This window comes from Aspergillus sclerotioniger (genome assembly GCF_003184525.1).
Source record: "Aspergillus sclerotioniger CBS 115572 chromosome Unknown BO94scaffold_19, whole genome shotgun sequence".
Classification (NCBI taxonomy): Eukaryota; Fungi; Ascomycota; class Eurotiomycetes; order Eurotiales; family Aspergillaceae; genus Aspergillus; species Aspergillus sclerotioniger.
The window spans coordinates 410,875-430,743 of NW_020291009.1; the positions used below are offsets into that span (position 1 = coordinate 410,875).

Below are 19,869 nucleotides of genomic sequence, written 5' to 3' on the forward strand. Positions count from 1 at the left end.
GATCTTTCATTTTCTCCTGATCCCACGATTCTCCATGCCCCAACATGCGGACATTTAATTCCCGGCCCTAGCCTGCGGGTTCACTCCATTGCAGCCAGGATGGATGATGCAGATGCATTGGCCCCACGCGGCGGGAGGGCGCGGAGTGCATGTGACCTGTGCCGCCATAAAAAGGTACGGCATCTCCAGGCCCCGCCATCCATCTACTACAACTCTAACCATGCATAGATCCGCTGTGATGGAGAGAAACCTGCGTGTGAGAATTGCCATTTTGCAGGTGTCGTCTGCACCTTTACCTTTACGGGGCAACCCCGGAAGACCATTCGAGAGTACGTCCCTTGATTCCAGCCCAGACCATGCTAACCCCTCCCAGGCAGCTCTCCGAGGCCAAGGCTCGCGTGCGTGAGTTAGAAGAATTCATTGCTGCTCGAGACCTCTCGCTATCGAGCTCTCCCCTCCGCGACGAGCTGCAGTCGCACGTCTCTTCCTCGCCATGTCCGCCGCTGTCACTCAGCTCGGCGCCTTCCCACCCTCAGGATTCGTCCGTCTTTGACACGGCCCTGGAGATCTTCCAGCAGCATTTGGAATGGTCGTGGCCTGGTGTGGCCCATTCCCCTCAGCGGTCCTCCTTTTACGCCACCATCTATCGACAGACGGGCACCATCCTTGACATGTCCGGCTTCTGGGCACGCGTGAGCGACTCGTACAAGTCGCAGTATCCCGCCACTCAGCCGAAAACTACCTCCCCCAAGTGGCCCAGCTACCAGCTCGTTCAGCAGTGTCTCAACTACTACTCGGCCAATGGTCTATACGCCGTCTTTCCCATCATTGATGTCGCCGCCGCTCAAGCCATCATCACCGATCATGTCTCTGGCCGCGCCGATGCCCGTCCCCTTGCCGAAAAGGCCTGTCTCTTTGCCTTGACGGCTTTTGTCACCAAACTCCATCATCACCAGCCCATGTTCGCCGACACCGACTCGGATGGCTACGTGCAGGCGGTATTGACCCTTGTGCCCAAGCTCATGCTCGAGCCAAACGACGTGCGCAAACTCGAAGCATTCCTCATCATAGCCCTCCACATTGCCCCGGCCGGCAAACCCGAACAATCCCAACTGTTTCTCTCCATGGCCATCCGCATCCTTTACCACCTCGGCGCCCACCGCAAATCGCCCCTCATCCCCAATGACGAATCCCACACTCACCTCCGCGCCATGTTCTGGCTCTGCTACACCATGGACAAAGAAATGTCCATCCGCTCCTGTCTGCCTCCTCTGCTTCAAGATGTCGATTGCGACCTCAACTTCCCCCCAACCTATGTTGAATCCTTCGACCTTCAGTTCCTTCCTACCACGCCATCCACTCCCCACCTTCTCCTCCCCACTGATATCCGGGTCGCCATGCTCAAATCCAAAGTCTACCACGGCCTTTATTCTTGCCAAGCTCAGAAATTTCCCGAGGCTCGTCGCCTCGAACACATCCGCCAATTGGACCAGGAACTCAGCGACTTGAAAGCCAGCTTTCCGGTGGGATTCCGTCCGGACTCGTACAGTCCGGGCGGTACAGAAAGGAGCCACAGCCCTGTCAACGTTCATAACCTCGGTCTTCGGGGGATTAACATCCACCTGGAGTATTATTATTGTTTGCGTAAACTGCACGAGGCAAGCTTCACCGGCAGCTTGTCAATGCCGTTGCCATCGAGTTTGGAACTGTACTATCAGGCATCGAGGTCGACACTGTTGTATTATCTTCGTGCGAGTGGCCTAGTTGATAGGTTTAGTTTTTGGTACCCCCCCCTCTTTCCTTCATATGACCCTTGCCCCTCTGAAAAAATAAACAGGACAGAAGCTAATGATGTGGTAATAGGATCCACGCTCAATTCATCCTCTCCTCTATCCTTTCCCTCTTCTGGTGTCTCATTGACGTTCCCACCGCATCAACCTTTAGCAGAGATCTCCGCATCTTGCAAGATACAAAGGACCTCTTTGCTTCATTTCAGGGGAATATGAACGGACATACTCATACCTCGGATGAACAGTTTTTTCCACCAGCGTATATCATGCACGAGTTTCTGGAATTGTTAATCTCGTTGGCGAGACAGGTGTTAGCGAGGACAAAGGATGGATGAGACCACTACTTCAATCCAGAGTAATTACTTGTTTCTATGTGTTGTCATGTTCATTGTATATAAATATACTACATATTTTTCTTGTTTAGCATGCATGCATTACTATAGCCTGATTAGAGAATGGAGAGTGAGAACACCACACTCACCCATTCATTCATTCATTCTGCGGTGTGATTCCTACCTCATCAACAAAAAAGACGCAGATAAATCTCACTAAATAATTGACCAGTCAATCTTGAATTTTCTACTATTGCTATACAGATATTGAGATGACTTCTGTAGATGGAAATTCTTTTTTTGATTTATATAAAAATTACTTTGTATTTAAACTGGATAATCTAGCACATGAGTGTGTTATTTTCATATTAAATACTGGTCTACAGTTTGATTACTGTTTTATTAGTCCTTTTATTAACATTTATTTTATTATTCGTCTGGGTTTGGGATATTGCATCTGGTGAGACTATATCACTCATCCACACATATACCCACAGATAGAGAAAGAGAGAGAGAGAAAGACCTAGAAAGAGAAATCTCAACCCCCTATCAAACACCAACACAAACGCAAATAATCTAACTAATCACACCCTTCCAGAACATTAAAGTATTCTAATCACACACTACCAACAATAACATAAACACCCAATCCTTCTCACAATCCAGTCCCCAAAACCCCCTTTTACAAAGAACTATCCCCATCCAATTCATTCACATAGCTGCTCATATCAAGCGACAACGCTCTCATTGAGTTTCCTTTATCGTTTCGAATATGTCTTACTTCCTCAGACCTAGCATAAATAGTCCAAATGACAATGGGCTCGCTTCCATTGAGATAGGTCGTCCGTCAGGATGGATGAACCGAGGTATAGGGTTCTGAATGCACCGCCGATTAAAGAGGTTTGTGCCGGTGGGGTTTCCGAGAAGATGGTGCGGAGTATGGTGGATAGGTTAGTGGTGTTAGGAGATGGCTTGGTGAATATTACTGACAGTGTTGAGTGTTGGGCTTCGCCCCGGGATAGTGAGGTTTGGTAGTGGGTTGGTTGTGGATGGGGTTTTTATGCATATGGTATTGAGAGTATTCCATGTTGGGGTCTGTTGAGTCAGTCCAGAGGTTGATAGTAAAAGACTGAGACGTACACGTTTACACTTGGCTAAGATCCAAGATTGTTGGTGCTTCGAAGATGGCGATGTGTTGATCATGATGATCTATCTGTTCCGGTCAGCTTCCTTCCACGTGGGAAGGATCTGACTGTGTCTATGATTGGGGCTGTACACATCGAAGATAAGACGGGTTCCGCTGTACTGAAATTGTCAAGATCAATGACAGCTCCCATAGTTGTATCGGTGTTGATGTCCCGCAGCCTAGCTGGACATGTCAACACATGTAGCACTGGGTTGATCGAGGTAGGAATATGTCACAAGGCTGGGAAGATGTTGGACATAGGTTATCTATTTAGATGTTGGAAATCAATGTCGTGTCGGTATGGTAATAGCTCGGGTTTATTATAGAAAACTAACGGAACGATTCTAGGCTCCACTATGTAGAAACTGAGGAAGGATGTTGCTGATATGCTACTTGTTCGGTCCTATCCTCTGGTGGATGTGTGAAGAGCATCTAGGCACAAGGGCCATTGGGCCAATAGTATAATGTAGTAGTTTAGGTTATCCAGACGAGAAGGAGGTACCTTCAGTTTCACTCGAACCAGATCTCAATGCAGTCTTTGTGAAACAACTATGCAATGCTATAAAGCCCATCCGCCTGCAGTGGTGTAATGGTAGAACACCATGAGGAAAGGCCTTAATTGTAAAGAAGAGGTAGGGAGATCTCTTCCTAGCAGCTAAGGGCTATGGGTTTGATTCCTGTTACAGACATCTACTCTACCTGGAGGCACCCAATGAAGAAAATCTAGAGAAAGTTAACTTCTCTAAAACCTGGATGTTGGATCCAGGATAGAGTATATTTACTATAGAAGGTAGGAGGGAAACACAGTCTTAATATAATTCTAATATATCCTGTATAGTTAGTAGACCCAAGCAAAGCTTTAAGATTAACTCCTGTATAGTAAGTTATATGTGAGTAACTGTAAAATAGAGACAATAAACATGGATCTAGGTTCTAGAGGCATCTAGTCTATATATAGTATTATTAATATGAAAAAAAATATGTATATCTATCTGTGTAGGCCTCTTTGGTATCTATCAACTACCACTCATTTAAGTCTGAATTTAAGCGTTTAATAAGAGGCCTTGGTGCCAGGCAAGACACACTACCTACATAACTACTAACGCATAAAAGCAACTCCATTAGGTTAAAGAACGAATCAATCAATCAATCAATCTATAAAGCCCATCCACCCTCCGCAACCTCATAGCTCGGCACTATAAGATCATAGTCAATCTTCTGGCCGTGTCCTTGATATCTCCACCGACTGACATAAGCCGGTGTAGAGCCAGAACCGCCATTCTTCGTCGCGTAGGCACCCACAAGAGAGCCTATGCTGATCAGTACTCATAACAAGTATAACCACAGTGCAAACTTACCAGTAAATGGCCCAGTACCGCCACTCACAATCCGTGTATCTGCGTACCCGATAATATTTCGCTGACTCGGGTTGTTCAATGGTGCAGCCGCAAAGGTATACGTCGTGTCGTTGACAGCCTGAATTTCCAGCCGAATAGACTCTCCTTGCCATGTCTTGGGGACGGAGACAGTACGTCCAGGAAGAGTACCGTTGTAGTTACCACGGCCTTGGACTCGGAATCTAACTGCCAGGTCATCAGATGACAGCAGGACGATACCCAGGTCGATGTGCTGATCCTGGGTTAGGAAAACTGTTACTCCGGCTTCTTCATCAATCACCGTGGGATCGAAAGATATGTCAACGCCGTACGTGAACAGTGTGTCTGTCTGTCGACGCATGATCAGTGTCAAGCTATCATTTGGCTGGAACGCTGCATTTCCTGTTAGATTGTGAAACGATGGGGTCAGTTCGAGGGTGTTTGGATGGCCCTGCGGCGAGATGGCAAAGTCATCGGGATTCGGATACCGCCAGTACACAAAGTGTTCTGGAATTGAGGAGCCCGGGGTGAAATCGACCATGTCGGGCTGGTCTATCCAGTCCCCTTCGCCCAACGAAATATTCCTGCTTCTTGGAGGCAGAGGCCCGCGCATCTCTCCCCGAACAGGATGCACAGCCGGCCACTCACCCTCATCCCAGACTGCCGGAGCCAGAACGGTCTCTCTACCCATGGGATAATTCTTCCACGCTGGGCCAGACCGGGTACTTAGAGCGACAGCCCACCAGTTCCCACTGCCATCTTGAAATAGATCTGCATGGCCAACGGTCTGGAAATACTGGGTGGTGTTCCTGTTCGTCAACAGCGGGTTCTGGGGATAGGGCTCCCACGGCCCGGTCCGATTCCTCGATCGGGCTATCATCTCCGAGTGGCCGAGTTCTGTCCCTCCCTCGGCGATCATGAGATAATAGTATCCGTCTTTGCGGAACATGTGAGGGCCTTCCGGACTGGCCCCGCCGGTGCCATTCCAGAGGTAGTGAATCGGGCCGGTTTCTCCCGTGTTGAGATCAAGTGAGTACTGCTCAATGTGGTTCCCGGATGTTGCGCCGCTATTCGCAGAAGTGACATAGACGGTGCCGTCGTCATCCCAGAAGATATCCGGGTCGATGCCTTGGACATCGAAGACGAGGGGATCGCTCCATGCAGAATCAGTGTATGGGTCCGTGGTTGTGAAGAGCAGACCTTTGGTTTCGGGGCCGAGATAGGAGACAATCAGGTAGAAGGTTCCATTGCGGTAGCGGAGGGTCGGGGCGTAGATGCCGCCTTGTTGACCGGTGGTGTTCCAAAGATCGGGGATCTGAGTAGGGCGGTTGAAGACGTTGCTGGCGAGCTTCCAGTTCTGTAGATCCTTACTGGCATAGACAGGGAGTCCTGGGTAGGCGATAAAGGTGGAGGTGGCGCAGAAGAAGGTGTCCTGCTCCGGGACGTGGGCACAGGTTGGGTCGGAGTGCCAGCCAGGCAGGATGGGGTTGGTGTAGTAGCTGTGGTTGAGACTCGTCGGATGAGAACATATAGGGGCTGCCAGGAGGAGGGCCGAGGCAATGGAGAGCCACATGGTGAAGTGAATAGTAGGGCAATTATCATACCGGGACGGGACCAACATGGATATAGTTGTAGGGCTTTTATATTGAAACACCCGTCTCGACTAGTGACTGCAGTCAAGGACCCACCCATTTTAAAGGGTTATTCGCGGCTAGGATATATATCTAGCCCTGGCTAGACATGAAGTATGTACATTGCGTCCTTCGTAGCGGTCCCAACCGGGTATGACGACGGGCACCTGGTTTAGGCTAAACAAGGTTAAATACGCCAACAACATCTATCCCTTGTCCATCATGGTCCTTGGCTCTTCATTCAGGCTGATCCGGATCGGAATCCTTGGCCGATCTCGGCTCCACCCAGAACCCTCGGAGCTGCGTAGGAGCAATCCAGCCATGCTTCAACATCCATGATTGTTCATAATAGCTCTGAATGAAGGGTCCTGCAGAAGCTGGGTGGCGGTCAGACGTTTCTCGGGACAGTAGGTGAATACTCTCTTCATCAGGGAGAGTACATGTTGTCGCTCAATTGGATCGGCATCAGGGCGATAGTATGCAATTGTTGATGTCAGGCTCTGGTTGGGGTCGGGGGTTGTAATTGGTCATACCAGGAATCACGATCATTTGAGAAAATGTATAGACGTTTCCACTGGTCAGGCAGTGGTCCCAAAGATCCGGTGATGGTAGTCATTACTCCACCATCATAGCAGTCGAGAAACGGCACATGACGAAGGTAAAATTCGGAGACGAGGACCATATAACTCCACATATCACAGGCAAAGCTTGGGTCTTGCCCATGAAGGCGTTCTGGGGAGAGCAACACTGCATGTGGTCAAGCTTCTGCGCCAGACCATAGTCACCGAGATAGAAATCATCGGTGCGTAAGTTGTCAGGAACCTGTGTGGGCCAGCCAACACCCACCTGTTTGCAAAGACCAACAAAAGGTATGGTTCCCCTCGATGATCAATTGAGTGGCTCATATTTAGCACTTCTGCTGAGATTGGGGAATGGAATCATCCTCCGCATATAGTTTCTCCCTTTTCAGGTTTATGGAATGTTCGTTAGATGCAGACCAGCAGACCAAGGATGCAGGTTTCACACACTTAAAGTCAACTCGGTCAGCCATTTTGAGGTTGAAGAGTATCTCGACAATGTCTGTGAGTTGTGTCGTGTGTCAGAACACATAATCAGTGTCGAGCTATTGTTCGGGAACGCCGCGGTTCCCGTCAGATTATTCAACGAGTAAGAATCGGGCCCTGGCTAGTCCCAGTATATGTACGAGTAGATTTCTTTTAACTAAACACGCCGTATTAACGAGAAAGATAGCCGCCGCAGGTCTTATGGGGTTCCGCCCTAAGCCAGCACAGTGGCCATTTCTTCCAATGGATCCAACACCTTCGAAATACTCGATGATCCTTTTCATGACACGCAGGTCCCAGTTAAAGCGGTGCAGAAGTGATTCTGCATCGTCGGAGTAGGCGGCACTCGCGCGGAGAAACTTGATGATAATGTCCACGGAGGTCACCACCGTTCCAAAGATATCCATGATGGCGAGATGTCTGTAGAGGAGGGCTTTGACTTCTGGAAGTCGGTTGCAAGAGGGAAGAAGCCCTCCGTAAGCGCCGTGAGGTCATCATTCAAGGCAACCACTTTTTCCAGTCAGAGACGGTCCTCGGCCAATCGTAGCAATGCACGTGTGTGTGTGCAGTGACACTATATGCTGTTGCACAAGGCGGGGTTCAGCTAAAGCGGGCGCGTACTTGAAGTCACGAAGTATGGAGTGGGCGTTCAGTTTATGAAGAGATCCTGCAACTCGGCCAGTCCGCTGGAAGCTTGATGGATCCCATACTCCATGGTGTTTTCAACAATTTCAACCTGATGCAGTGTGTTATCAGCATATGCTATCCATACTAGGTAGTTCCTGGCCTGCGGGGAGTTCGCAGCTCCAAGGCGTTTCGAATCACCTTAATAAGCACCACGCGGCACATCTCTAAAAGCATGTAGTTAAAGGCAAGTGCTTGATTCAGATCTACAGCCTGAATCTACATAAAGACCTGGTCCAGACCGCAGGTCTGAATGTATTCTGGAGGCCCTACTACCCTTTAGAGAGACAAAGCGGAGAACAGTAGCAATATAAAGCAACCTTCTAGTTATGTTGAAATAAAAGCAGCAACCAATAGAAAGCTATGATTACTGCTGCCTAGTGTTTTCTCAGCGCTGCGTGCTTCGAAAATAAGCCTCCAGCTCATGCCCAAAACTACAATTTACACAAATATTCAATACTGAGGAGATCAAGTCGCTCAATGATCTGATATCGCAGACAAAGCCATTGTTGACCACAACAATCTTGTACAATAGTTGGACATCGGTTAGTCAGCACAGACCACCCCCGACCCGACGTCATCCCCGATCCCCGTTTCTCCAACCAACACCACATCCTCAATTCACCACCATCACCATCACCATCCGGTCTATCAAAATGTCCCTCCGCGCACCTCTCCGCCGAATCCATCTCTCTCGCGCCATACCCCGGCGCCAAATCCCCGCAATCCGCTCCCTAACCACCGCCTCCCCCCGTCTGGTTCTCCCTCGACCTCGACCTATCGTTCCCGGTCACCCCGGATACACAACCCCAACCCCAACCACATCAACCCCCAGAATCACCACCCCCACGCACCGAACCTACTCAACCTCAAACTCAACCGGGAAACCAACCGCCGATCTCATCGTCGATGAGTTGCAGGAACTGTTCGTCCCTCAGCACCCATTCCCTAACCCTCGATCTACACCCCCCCGGGAATCCAATGCTAATAATAGTAATAATCTATGCAGGTACGAAGTCGCCAAAGACGAATTCGAAATCGCCACCGAAAGCACCGATTCGGCGACTATCTACGCGGCTTCGGATCGGGAATCGGCCCGCGATGCACTGGATGAACTCGTGGCTGTGTATACGGTCTATACCCGGGATGGGTCGTTTGTGAGTCAACAGGGGATGGGGATTGGGCAGGGACAGGGGCTGGTAAATGTGGATACGGGGTTGAATCCCGAGGAGGTGGAGGAGGGGGTTAGATCGGAGGTGAAGAGGAGGGTGGGTACAAGGGTTAGGGAGTTGGTGGGGGCTGTGGAGGCTTTGGAAGAGAGGGCGAATGCTCATGATTAAGTTTACTTCTGTTTTTCATCCTGGGTGGGGGTGTATACTAGAGGTATTTGTGGATGTGGATGGGATGGGGTAATATGAAGGTAATGTATGTTCATTAGCTGTACTGTAGTATACACATAACATATTATGTGTTGTGATGGATAGATAGTAAGATTATGATGTCGTCCACTCATGACTGATCTTTTATCAAAACAACTCTTCACTCGTTACCTGCGCCGTCGGTTCATCGCTGTACTCCATTCCAAAACTCCTGGTTTTCTCTGTATCCTGGCATCTCACGCCACTTCGGAAAAGGCGAGGCCGAATTGCTCCGCCACTGGCGACGGCATCGTGATGTTTTCTTTGTGGGTGGTTTTTAAATGTCGTTTGAGTTGGTCTGTGGCTTATTAGGAGGGCTCCTGGATTATGGTAGTGGACGTACCGTGTCGCGTGAAGCTCTTGGTGCACCCGAGGTGGTGGCATTTGTGTCTGCGTTCGCCGTGTGCTGCGCTTGTTAGTATCTTGAAGCAGAAACTGGAAGAAATGCATACTTAAGCGGTGGCTAGACATGTTGGATGACTGATAATCGGTTAGTCTAGCTCGATGACTTGGATCTTGGACACCACTTACATCGCCAGTCTGAAAGTCACACCCTGGGTGTGTACACTTGAACGGCTTCTCTCCTGTATGCGTCCGTGAATGTGTTTCTATCCAGTCAGCTTGATACACAAAATACCGGTGAACATACTCAGCTCGCTACTATCGGTGAATGACTTGCCGCACTCACTACACTTGTACGGTTTCTCCCCCCGATGGCTCCGCTCATGTCGCTCCAATGTCGCCTGTCGCGCAAACATCTTTCCACAGACGGAGCATTTGAAGTTTTTATCTGCGCCGTCAGCTATGTTTCAACCATGGTTGAGTAGCACTTACAGTTGCTGTGTGTCAAGAAATGGCCCTGCAGTTTCGACTTTTGCGAAAATGGCTCGTCCGGTCGATGACACCCCTCCCAGCAGCAGTAATATCCCGTGCCCTTGGCGCCCTCCACGGTCGCCATGTGGCATCCCACCAGATGTTCCTGCAGAGCGCATGCGTCGGCGAAGGTGGCGCCGCAGCGCATCTTGACCCCGTCGGTTGTTGTGGCCCACTGGCACATGAATAACTCGGTGTCGGGGGCGTATTCCGGACTGGTCAGGACAGACGAGGTGCCCCCATCCAGCGGGGGCGGGGTCTCGCCCGGACTCAGTTGCGAGCTCACGCTGGACCGCGAATGACGGGAGTATGGCGAGTACGGGCCATAGGGGTGGACATGAGCATGTCCGTGCGTGCGACACCGGTGCACATGCGTGCGACATGGCTTCCAGTTGTTGGTCGGCTTGTGCGGGAGAGCCGGGCTCTTCATTTCGGTCGGAGGGTGATGGTGGTGGGGAATATGAGGGATATGAAAGCAGGCAAACGGGTTCGAAGCACTGTCATCAGCGGGTTTGTCCGGAACAGGACAGGCCTGCGCCTCGTGGACGTGGAACTGATGGCATCCAGACAGGTCAGGGCATGCCATCATGTGAAACACGTCCGCCGGGTTTACCGCGTTCTGTAACGGTAGCCATGAATTCGCTGCATGGTGAGCATCCTTGGAAAAGTCGTGACAGTGGAAATGCTGATGGCTGTGAGAGTGGCAGTGGGACACGGGCACGGCATAGGAATTGAGGAACGTATCATTCGACGAAGCCGGGGCCACAAGGCCTGCGGCAGGTTGTGTCACTGTCTTGGGCTGCTCGACCTGTGACGGTGGGATCGTGGTCGGTGATAGTAGGTCGTTCGTTTCGAGGTTGAGAGGAGACCCCAGCCCTAACAAGGACTCCAGACTGTGCTCGCCGTCTACATTGCTGTCATCAAAGCAGTGTTCATCAAAGCAAACCGGGTCGACGTTCTTGCAATGATCCTCGTCGCAGTGGGATTCAGAACACACTAGAGCTTCATCACAATCAACGAAGCCGTCGCAGACAGATGAACAGTTGACGGAACAATCGTCTACATCACAGCAGTCCTCGTCAACGTGGCACTGCTCATCTACCTCACAATGAGGTAGCGGGGTGTGTACCTGGTCGGGACAGTTCCATTGATCCGGCTGAGCCTCGGAGGGATCTTCAGTCTCTTTTCCATCCAGGTGGAAAGCCTCCCAGTGGCATTCGAGACAGAAATCGTCCTTCTTCGTGTGAGAAGCCATGGTGCCGATTGAGCACGATCGCCGGCTTCAGCACTTGATAAACAAGAGGATGCCCCCAAATGCCCCGACAAAGAATGAAAGTCACACTGAGGGATGGGTACGTCCGTCTAAAGACCAGGCGGGGAAGAATGCCTGTCTTTGTCTGTCACAGAGCACGCAAGTGGCAAGTTAGTCGTGCCCTCCACACCACGCGAGCGGGAAGTCGCCCTTACCAATGAAAAGGAGGGAAAGGTCAGGTCATGCAAAAGATCGTCCAACAAGGTTAGAGGCGGTGGTGCGACTGGACCATGCACAGTGATCAGGAGTGAAGAATGGCCGATGCAATAATCGGAGAGAGAAAAGACAGACCGCCTAAGAGCGAGGGGTTGAGGACCTTGGGAGCTAGCATGAGGGCGCGTTGCTGGAGAGCGTCGAGAGCAACAGTATGGAGCAGCAGGTTGGTAGTGAGACTCGGTGGTGGAGTTGGCTGGAGGCGATGATTGCTGGAGGAGAGAGGAATAGGGCAGTCTACAGCAGTCTTTTTCGGTAAGGTTACCGTCGTCGTACGGCCACAAGCGCAGATCTAATCGGCGCTGGGGACCTTGCGGACGAGGACCTTGGGGGATGGCGTCATTAGCCCGTTGGCCCCAGAGCGAATGACACGCCCCCAAATGTCACTCGCGACCCTCCTTTTCGACTGCGGCGTTGCCAGGTTGGATTCTACCGGAAATTATCCTCAAGAATCTTTGCCCCGTGTTTCTGGCAATTATTCTGCTTGGTTGCATCCCCCGAGGTGAAACTCGGGTCGAGGCGGAAAAATTCTGTGGCCGAATTCTGCCTGCAAAACAGTGCCGCCTTGTTTGGTTCTGCCGTACGGAGTACCATGGACAACAGTGGTCCCTCTGCATAGGGTTCGTAAGAGGTTGATTTGATTCTAATGTGTGTGGACTGCGCCAGCAAATGCTGGACCGGACTCCGGCACATCATTAATTGCCCTATTAAACCCGGCAAGATCCCTGTAAATTGCAACGTCACCTGACTGGTTCAGAAGTGTTGACGAGGCCAAACTTACCACGAAACCTACCACACACTCAGTATCACATAAACCAGGTAAATCAAGTAGAAATCTATAACCAACCAGAACCCCTTCGAAATAGACAAAATATAACTCGAGGCACGCCAATAAAATCCCCAGGAAGATAAAAATGCCGTGCCCCTCGACTGTGGCACCCAACCCCATGTGCTAGCGGCTCCCCACGTGCCCACCGCCGCCGTCTCCGGCTCTCCTCCGCGGTGAGATGTACCTCCGCGTCACTCCTATCACTATCACCCTCTATCTTAGCTACTATCTATCTCTAGGTATCTTCTAGCTCTATCGCAACCCAGCCAGTCCTCACCCAAACCCCTTCCACATTCACTTCATCCACATTCACCACGCCCTTCACACCCACACCACCCCCATCTTCAACACAGTACACCAACCCAATCCAACGACGCCCACCCCGCACGTCCCACCTCCACCCTCCTCATCCCCAAAACCACATCCAACCCACCCAACCAAAACAATCGCGAACGCAAAACCAACACAATGGGCAACATCTGCTCCCGATCCTCCAACCCCTCCGACTCCGAAGCCTTCTCCACCCCCGGCCGTGTCCTCGGCTCCCACCCACCAGACGATCCCGCCCCGCGCGCCCCGCTCCCCTCAAACGCCAAAGCCAATCGAGCTGCAACCGGTCCGGGTCCGGGTCGACCAGTCGGTCCTGCTGCTTCGGGGGGTGCGGAGGGAGGTGCGAATCCAGATGCGAGAATGAATGCGGCGTTGGCGGCGCAGGTATGTTTCTCTCTCTTTATTTCTTTCTTTCTATCTTTATGTGCATGTGCATGTGTGTGCATGTGTGTGTGTGTGTGTGTGTGTGTGTGTGTGTGTGTGTGTGTGTGTGTGTTTGATTCCTTGTGTGGTTGGTTGGTTGTTGGGTTGTGTAGGATTGAGCTAATAGGTTTGGATAGAAACGAGCAGAGTCCGCGTCGACGGCAAACAAAGGGAAGCTGGGGAGTAAGTTGGCGGCGCAAAAGGCTCAGACACAGACGCAGACGTTGAATGAGGTCAGTCGGGATGAAGTGGCTGCGAGAGATGCGGATGGAGCGGCCGAGGCGAGGAGGTGGCAGTAATGGACAGTGGTGGATCTATCAGGTGTTTACTGGGTATGGTTTAGGTCTACGGAGTTAGCATGGAGTATCCAGTTTAGCGTGTTTATCTAGAATCGTTGGCCGGTTTGTATGCTGTTGATACCATAGCTGACTATCTTTACATGTGTTATTCGGAGGTAATGTCTCAAACAGGTCATAAGCCATATGGTACAGCGAATATAGTCTAAAGTTAAACAACATTGTATCGTCCTCCCACTGGTGCCCTGGCGTCGCTGTCGGCTGCCGCGATGGTGCCCTCCTTCAGCAGTCGCATCAGCTCGCGCATCGCATTCGTCACAGCCAATTCTGTCTCGCCCTCAACAAGAATATATAACTTCGGGTTCTCGCCGGGTCCAGGCTCCTTGCCCGTAGCATAGAAACTGCCTTTCGTAGTAATGGAGGTGCCTGTGGCTTCCAGAATCTTCGCCACGTTGGTGCGGTTGGTGACGGCCCACCGAGCTTTTTCTATAGCAGACGTTAGTATCCGACGGGACGGACTGAAGATAAGGCATATGGAAGAAACTTACGGGGAAAGTCGTTGATCTCCAGTGTAGCATGGAAAGCTCCCGCGTCCGGCCCGCGATTATCGATAGGCACGCCAGATCTCATCACACCAGCCCGACTCAAGCGCGCGTGGATATCCGCAACGGCCGAACCCACCTTGTCCAGAGGATTCTTGGACGTGCTATTCGGATCCTTCTCAGTCTTGTGTACAGTGATCTTACCATCAAGATCAATGCCCTTCGGAACACCAGGCAGCGATGCACTGGTTGTTGTTGCTGCAGATTGCACAGACGAAATGGCCTTGTTGAACCGTTCTTCTGCCTGCTCGTTCTTCTCCTCCTTCTCCTCGTCATCCTCGCCCTCTTCTCCAGTCTTGTATGTCCGTCGTTCACGCATCCGAGCGGCATCACGTTCCTGATCCAGACGCTCCAGACCCTTGCCGCCGAATCCGGAGGCACCGGCCTTCTCCTTGCCGGCCTTCACCTTCTCCAGGAATGCATCGACCAGCTTCTGCACCGGCTCTGGCACCTTTTGTCCACTCTGCTTCAATGCCTTGGCGATATCAACCGAGTACCGCTCCTGATCTTCAGTGAGGAAAGTGACCGCCGTTCCGGTATTACCGGCACGTCCAGTACGGCCAGCACGATGAACATAGTCCTCCAGATGGTTTGGTGCATCGTAGTTCACAACGAGCTTCAGCTGCTTGACGTCGAGACCACGGGCGGCAACGGATGTGGCTATCAGAACCGGGAAGATACCGGCTTTGAAATCCTCAATCGTCGAGTCGCGGTCAATCTGATCCTTACCTCCGTGGATGGACATGCATGGGTAGCCTTTGCGCATGAGCTCACGCAGGAGGGTATCGGCAGCCTCCTGACGATCAACGAAAATAAGCGACCGCGCATCCTCGTTCTCGTCACTTGAATATAGGTTACCCAAGAGCTCCAGCAATCGCACAAACTTCTGATCATCGTTGCGCACTTCAACAATCTGCGTAATCTCGGGAGCGACAACACTCTTGCCACCAACCACAATCTCAATCGGTTTTGTCAGGGTCTTGCGGGCCAGCGCTTCCATATTCCGGGGAAAAGTAGCTGAGAAGAGCACCGTCTGCCGGTCGGGTCGGATGTTGCCCATGATCTTCATCACCTGAGGCTCGAAGCCCATGTCGAACATGCGATCAGCCTCGTCGAGGACCACATAAGTCACCCGGCGGAGGTTGGTAACTCTGCCAGCATTGGCTGCCAGAAGGTCGATCATTCGGCCCGGTGTGCAGACAACGATCTCAGCACCACGTTTCAGATCAGCAATCTGGTCCTTGATCGGGGCTCCGCCATAAGCACAAACGGCCCGAAGGTTCAGAGCCTTGAGGAATGGCTTGCAGTCTTTGTGGATCTGCGTAGCCAATTCACGAGTGGGCGTCATGATCAAGCCAACAGGCCCTTCCATATTGTCTAGAGGCCTCTGGTCCTTGATGTGCCGAAACATGGGGATAAGGAAGGCAATGGTCTTACCAGACCCAGTCTTGGCCACACCGATCACATCACGCCCAGACATAATGGCAGGAATCGCCTGTGCTTGGATCGACGTAGTCTTCTCATAGCCCAGTTTGTCAATCACGTCCAAAGTCTGCACTCCCAATCCGCATTGAGACCATTTTTGTACTGGTTTCGGAACGTCAACACCACGAACTTTGATTCCGTCAAGTTCCAGGCGCAGACTAGCCGCCTCTTCATCCGACATTTGTGCCAGATCCGAGGGTTCAGTATAAAATTTCTTCCGAAAGGTTTCATATTCGACCTTCTGATGGTTGACGGCCGGAATGTCCTTCTTCTTCTTGGCCTTGTTCGCAATGGCAAGGAAATCATCCGCATCTCCATCGCCGACGGCGGTCATGCCAATATCGTGCTCGTCACCGAATAAGGCCTCAGGCTGCTGCTGCTTGGTCCGCGAGAATTTGGCGCCAACCATCTTTTTTGGGGGCGCCGACTCGGCTAACTCGGACATGAACGCATCCAAAGGATCGACTTCCTCCTCTTCCTCCTGGACATCAACCTCCATCTTGTCGGGTTCTTCGATTGGAGCATCGTCCATCACAGTGTCGTCATTGGCTTCTTCCGTAGCAGTGGACTGGGCTTTGAGAGCTTCGCTCTGCAAGCGCTCTTCCCGTCTCGCACGTGCAGCAGCAGCATTCTCTTCCTCGGTCCCTCCATCGTGAATGTCGGCATCGTCCTCTTCCTCTCCCTCAGCAGGGACATCTGCAGATCCATTTGTCTCCGAGTCTTCTAATGGGGGCGTAGGCAGTTTTTCGAGTTTCCTCCGCGTCGACTCTTCCTCTCCGAATCCCAATGTCTTTGTGGCGGTCGATTTTTCGGTATCTGCGGCCTGCTTGGTTCCTAAACCAAACCTGCCCACGTTGCCTTTCGCTTTCAGGGTAGCTATGAACAAGAGTTTAGTTTCAGTCACAATGAAGAACAAGGCAGACGACATACCTGAACTGCTTGTAGGAGCTTTGCTCAACTTTACCTGGGTAGTAGAAACGGTTGTGGCTGGTTTGACGGATGGTGGAACGGCAACATCATTGCCCAGCACCGCTGGCGTCGCTGGTGTAGAAGACGCACTTTTTGCAATCGCCTTTGGATCAAACTTCCCAGTATATGTACCGGGGGTAGCATCAACGCCTGGTGTTGCAGTTGCAGGAGACTGGGGAGAACTGACAGCTGGTGACAGACCAGACTTCCGATCGATCTCTTCCAAAATACTTCTCGCACCGCCTGCCGCGGCAGCTTCTCGCTGTTTACGTTCCTTCTCAGCGGCTTGCTTTTGCTTCCAGGCTTCTAGCTTGGCGAGTCTCTCGGCCCTCTTTTCGTCTTCCGTCGGGGCGGCGGTTGCTGCTGGAGTTGACGGCTTCGACGTCTAAGCTGTGTTAGTGAGCTCAACCAATCGTGCAGATACCCGAGTGAACATACCTCACGAGATCTGGAGGTTGCATCTTTAGCCCGGTCGCGGCTATCGTCCCGTCTAGACTTGTACTTCAAGTCAGCAGAATCATCCGCCCGCCTCCGAGCCCTGTCGCGGGAATCTTCTCGCCTGCTTCGATAGTCTCTTTCGCGGCTTCGTCGACGGTGGTCATCTCGATCTCGAGACCGTCGTCGATCGCGAGAGCGTTCTCTCCGACTGGGACGGTAGGAATCTTCATCGCGGTGATCATCGCGTCTGTCTAGTGAGCGGTCACGTCTCCGGTAAGCGTCGCGATCACGGTATCGTCTCTAAGCCGGGTAAGAAATTGTTAGAACCGTATGAAATGTCCGGGTTGGATTATTAGACGCACCTCAGGACTGCGAGATCTGCGGTAGCCCCTGCCATCGTCGCGCCGGCTCCTCTCATAGCGATCATCATCTCTGCGACTCCGTCTGGATGAGGAATACGTGCTGCCTACAGGTGATGGTGAGCGAGTATCCCCGTGGCGAGCCATTGTTGCAGGCCAACGATGAGTGAGTATTACTGAGACTCAAGAAAGCTCGAGCACGTGGACGGGATACTAAAGTGAGTTTTACCCTTCCATACAATTTGAGAACGGTTTGGTTTAAAACCAGTCAGTGCCGATAATCCCTGGTGGCGAGTTCTAGCTTCAGGTGTAGATGTTGGTGTCCGACCAGAGGATTCCACGCCTCAGGCGGACATGGGCCACCTCCCCATCACGTGATAGATACCGATATCAGCGGGTTCACGTGAGAGCTCCGTTGCCCGATTCGGCATTACCCAAACGACAAGCGAAGCGACCCCAACCTCCCGCTTTCGTCACTGAGCTCCTGTCAAGTGGAACTCGCAACAAGCGCTAATCCCCCCAGCCGGTGCTTTCTGCAACTTAAGCTATCCCTTTCCTACATCTCACCTTGGCCCTGCACCTACACCACTGTCATTGTTCGGACCATGCCTTTGAATCTAGCTCGGTGCGGAGGGGGCGTTCTCCAACACCTCCAGCTTAGCAGCGCCTTTTCTCGTCCCATTCGCCAGGCCATCTCCCAGAGCCATGTTAGGTGCATGTCCCTGGCCACTCTCGGCCGCTTCTCGACCCCCAATGTCAGATACGCGCCTGTCTCCGTTGCGCTTTCCGGACGCCTGACCAACGGCTATGCGACTGCAGCTACCCCCAAGAAACGCACCACCAAAAAGGCGGACCCTGAGTCCCCCGAGGCCCCCAAGGCTAAGAAGGTAGCCAGCAAAGCTAAGAAGGCCAAGACCACCAAGAGCAAAAAGGCTACCAAGAAACCTCGCGCGAAGAAGGTTTTGACCGAGGAGCAGAAGGAGGCCAAGAAGGAGGCGAAGATCGCAAGCGACCAGAGAAAGCTGGTGAAGGAACTGAAAGCAGCCGTCCTCTCGCCGCCCAAGAGGCTCACAAACTACTTCACCTTGGCCATGTTCGCCAAGCTTGAAGAGGTCAAGAAGGAAGGAAAGGAATTGGCGGCCACAGATGCTTTCAAGGAGGCAGCCGAGCGTGCTAAGGCCATGAGTGACGCGGAGCGCAAGGTTCGTCTTCTGTTCTTGGAACGAGGGTTGTTTCTGGGTTAATAATGTGATGGTACAGAAATTTACCGATGCTGCCGCTGCCAACAAAGAGGCTCACCAGGAAGAATACGAGAAGTGGCTCAACTCACACACCCCCCTGGAAATCAAGCAGGCCAACATGGCTCGGCGGAGACTTGCGCAGATCCAGAACAAGAAGTTCTTCCCTATCCACGACCCTCGCTTGGTCAAGCGCGCCAAGGTCGGCTATCTGTTCTACGCCGAGGAACGCCATCAGGCCGGTGATCTGAAGCACATGACTGTCCCTGAGCGTGGTGTGAGGATTGCTGAGGAATGGCGGGGCATGACCGATGCCGAGAAGCAGGTATGTATCCTGAAACATTGGACCAGAAGAAGTGCTCATTCCGTGAACAGAAATATGTGCGTCTACAAGAAGCCGATACCGAACGTTACTTCCGTGAATACAAGGAAGTCTATGGCGAGGATGCCCCCAATGTCGGAAAAAACCTGTCTAAATGAACAATGTAACATGTCTGTCAAGCAATGGTGTTAGGCATTTGTTTTATTACCGGGAAGGCTAATGGTGTTTAAAGATGAATATTGGGCGGGTTCTAGTGGTAATGGAGTCTACTGTAAACTCGGTCTCAGCTGCTTGCCTACCATGTGCCATTAGCTCCTGTATCCTCCAAGGAACTTGATCTCTACCAAGGAGGAATTGTACGCTATGAAGATACTTCCATCAATATGACCGCCATAGGAAGAACGGGCGATTGGCTCAACAAAAGCCTCATAGTTGCGATATAGTGACGTATCCAAACCACGTGCGCGGGAGCGATCTCAGCCCGTCCGTCTCAGATTGTTAGTCGCGTAGCTCGAGGCGTGAGATATTTCTGGGAGACTGAACGAGTCTGATGAGTCTTTTCAGACGGGTATCTGCCTGGTCAAACTGCAGATTGCTCGTGCGCCGCCTAGGATCATCGAAATCTAGACCAACGCCGTGTTCGAAATGATGACCGGTGAAGAGTCTTGCCAGGGCAGTCCACAGCCGCCGTAGGACACC

General features: G+C 51.8%; 9 protein-coding genes across 9 annotated transcripts; 4 read left to right on the forward strand and 5 right to left on the reverse strand.

Annotated features, from left to right (window-relative positions):
* The first annotated feature begins 43 nt into the window (after window positions 1-43).
* On the forward strand, window positions 44-2,326 carry BO94DRAFT_625562 (Zn(II)2Cys6 transcription factor). The gene is made up of 4 exons (XM_025617295.1): window positions 44-174; window positions 229-329; window positions 374-1,783; window positions 1,864-2,326. The coding sequence occupies exons 1-4, from the start codon at window positions 100-102 to the stop codon at window positions 2,123-2,125; spliced, it is 1,848 nt and encodes a 615-aa protein (XP_025465975.1). The 5' UTR covers window positions 44-99; the 3' UTR covers window positions 2,126-2,326.
* A 2,137-nt stretch (window positions 2,327-4,463) lies between these two features.
* On the reverse strand, window positions 4,464-6,305 carry BO94DRAFT_557848 (glycoside hydrolase family 43 protein; the record flags this gene model as incomplete). The annotated part of the gene is made up of 3 exons (XM_025613961.1): window positions 4,464-4,618; window positions 4,667-6,183; window positions 6,289-6,305. The coding sequence occupies 3 exons, from the start codon at window positions 6,303-6,305 to the stop codon at window positions 4,464-4,466; spliced, it is 1,689 nt and encodes a 562-aa protein (XP_025465976.1).
* An 84-nt stretch (window positions 6,306-6,389) lies between these two features.
* BO94DRAFT_536665 (uncharacterized protein) lies at window positions 6,390-7,276 on the reverse strand. The gene has a single exon (XM_025612067.1). The coding sequence runs from the start codon at window positions 7,007-7,009 to the stop codon at window positions 6,809-6,811; it is 201 nt and encodes a 66-aa protein (XP_025465977.1). The 5' UTR covers window positions 7,010-7,276; the 3' UTR covers window positions 6,390-6,808.
* BO94DRAFT_587088 (uncharacterized protein) lies at window positions 7,223-7,786 on the reverse strand (the record flags this gene model as incomplete). The annotated part of the gene is made up of 2 exons (XM_025615801.1): window positions 7,223-7,395; window positions 7,636-7,786. 2 exons carry the CDS (start codon window positions 7,784-7,786, stop codon window positions 7,223-7,225), a joined length of 324 nt encoding a protein of 107 aa, XP_025465978.1.
* Window positions 7,787-8,519: 733 nt separating this feature from the next.
* BO94DRAFT_625565 (uncharacterized protein) lies at window positions 8,520-9,403 on the forward strand (the record flags this gene model as incomplete). The annotated part of the gene is made up of 2 exons (XM_025617296.1): window positions 8,520-8,988; window positions 9,073-9,403. Exons 1-2 carry the CDS (start codon window positions 8,720-8,722, stop codon window positions 9,401-9,403), a joined length of 600 nt encoding a protein of 199 aa, XP_025465979.1. The 5' UTR covers window positions 8,520-8,719.
* A 275-nt stretch (window positions 9,404-9,678) lies between these two features.
* Window positions 9,679-11,609, reverse strand: BO94DRAFT_469654 (C2H2-type zinc finger protein; the record flags this gene model as incomplete). The annotated part of the gene is made up of 6 exons (XM_025608296.1): window positions 9,679-9,785; window positions 9,825-9,887; window positions 9,934-9,961; window positions 10,013-10,089; window positions 10,131-10,271; window positions 10,316-11,609. 6 exons carry the CDS (start codon window positions 11,607-11,609, stop codon window positions 9,679-9,681), a joined length of 1,710 nt encoding a protein of 569 aa, XP_025465980.1.
* Window positions 11,610-12,734: 1,125 nt separating this feature from the next.
* On the forward strand, window positions 12,735-13,950 carry BO94DRAFT_536667 (uncharacterized protein). Its single transcript, XM_025612068.1, has 2 exons — window positions 12,735-13,422; window positions 13,599-13,950. Exons 1-2 carry the CDS (start codon window positions 13,177-13,179, stop codon window positions 13,758-13,760), a joined length of 408 nt encoding a protein of 135 aa, XP_025465981.1. The 5' UTR covers window positions 12,735-13,176; the 3' UTR covers window positions 13,761-13,950.
* Window positions 13,951-13,968: 18 nt separating this feature from the next.
* BO94DRAFT_587092 (DEAD/DEAH box RNA helicase) lies at window positions 13,969-17,757 on the reverse strand (the record flags this gene model as incomplete). The annotated part of the gene is made up of 5 exons (XM_025615802.1): window positions 13,969-14,243; window positions 14,306-16,720; window positions 16,775-17,198; window positions 17,252-17,551; window positions 17,614-17,757. 5 exons carry the CDS (start codon window positions 17,755-17,757, stop codon window positions 13,969-13,971), a joined length of 3,558 nt encoding a protein of 1,185 aa, XP_025465982.1.
* A 295-nt stretch (window positions 17,758-18,052) lies between these two features.
* Window positions 18,053-19,577, forward strand: BO94DRAFT_536669 (HMG box protein). Its single transcript, XM_025612069.1, has 3 exons — window positions 18,053-18,812; window positions 18,871-19,173; window positions 19,224-19,577. The coding sequence occupies exons 1-3, from the start codon at window positions 18,216-18,218 to the stop codon at window positions 19,326-19,328; spliced, it is 1,005 nt and encodes a 334-aa protein (XP_025465983.1). The 5' UTR covers window positions 18,053-18,215; the 3' UTR covers window positions 19,329-19,577.
* Window positions 19,578-19,869: the final 292 nt, after the last annotated feature.

Excerpts from the sequence above, each read along its gene's own strand:
- BO94DRAFT_625562 (XM_025617295.1), top strand. The coding sequence starts at position 100 with ATGGATGATGCAGATGCATTGGCCCCACGCGGCGGGAGGGCGCGGAGT. Across the intron at positions 330-373 it reads CCCCGGAAGACCATTCGAGA|GCAGCTCTCCGAGGCCAAGG; the intron begins GTACGTCCCTTG and ends AACCCCTCCCAG. Across the intron at positions 1,784-1,863 it reads GTTGATAGGTTTAGTTTTTG|GATCCACGCTCAATTCATCC; the intron begins GTACCCCCCCCT and ends ATGTGGTAATAG.
- BO94DRAFT_536665 (XM_025612067.1), bottom strand. The coding sequence starts at position 7,009 with ATGTGGAGTTATATGGTCCTCGTCTCCGAATTTTACCTTCGTCATGTG.
- BO94DRAFT_536667 (XM_025612068.1), top strand. The coding sequence starts at position 13,177 with ATGGGCAACATCTGCTCCCGATCCTCCAACCCCTCCGACTCCGAAGCC. Across the intron at positions 13,423-13,598 it reads ATGCGGCGTTGGCGGCGCAG|AAACGAGCAGAGTCCGCGTC; the intron begins GTATGTTTCTCT and ends AGGTTTGGATAG.
- BO94DRAFT_536669 (XM_025612069.1), top strand. The coding sequence starts at position 18,216 with ATGCCTTTGAATCTAGCTCGGTGCGGAGGGGGCGTTCTCCAACACCTC. Across the intron at positions 18,813-18,870 it reads TGAGTGACGCGGAGCGCAAG|AAATTTACCGATGCTGCCGC; the intron begins GTTCGTCTTCTG and ends GTGATGGTACAG. Across the intron at positions 19,174-19,223 it reads TGACCGATGCCGAGAAGCAG|AAATATGTGCGTCTACAAGA; the intron begins GTATGTATCCTG and ends TTCCGTGAACAG.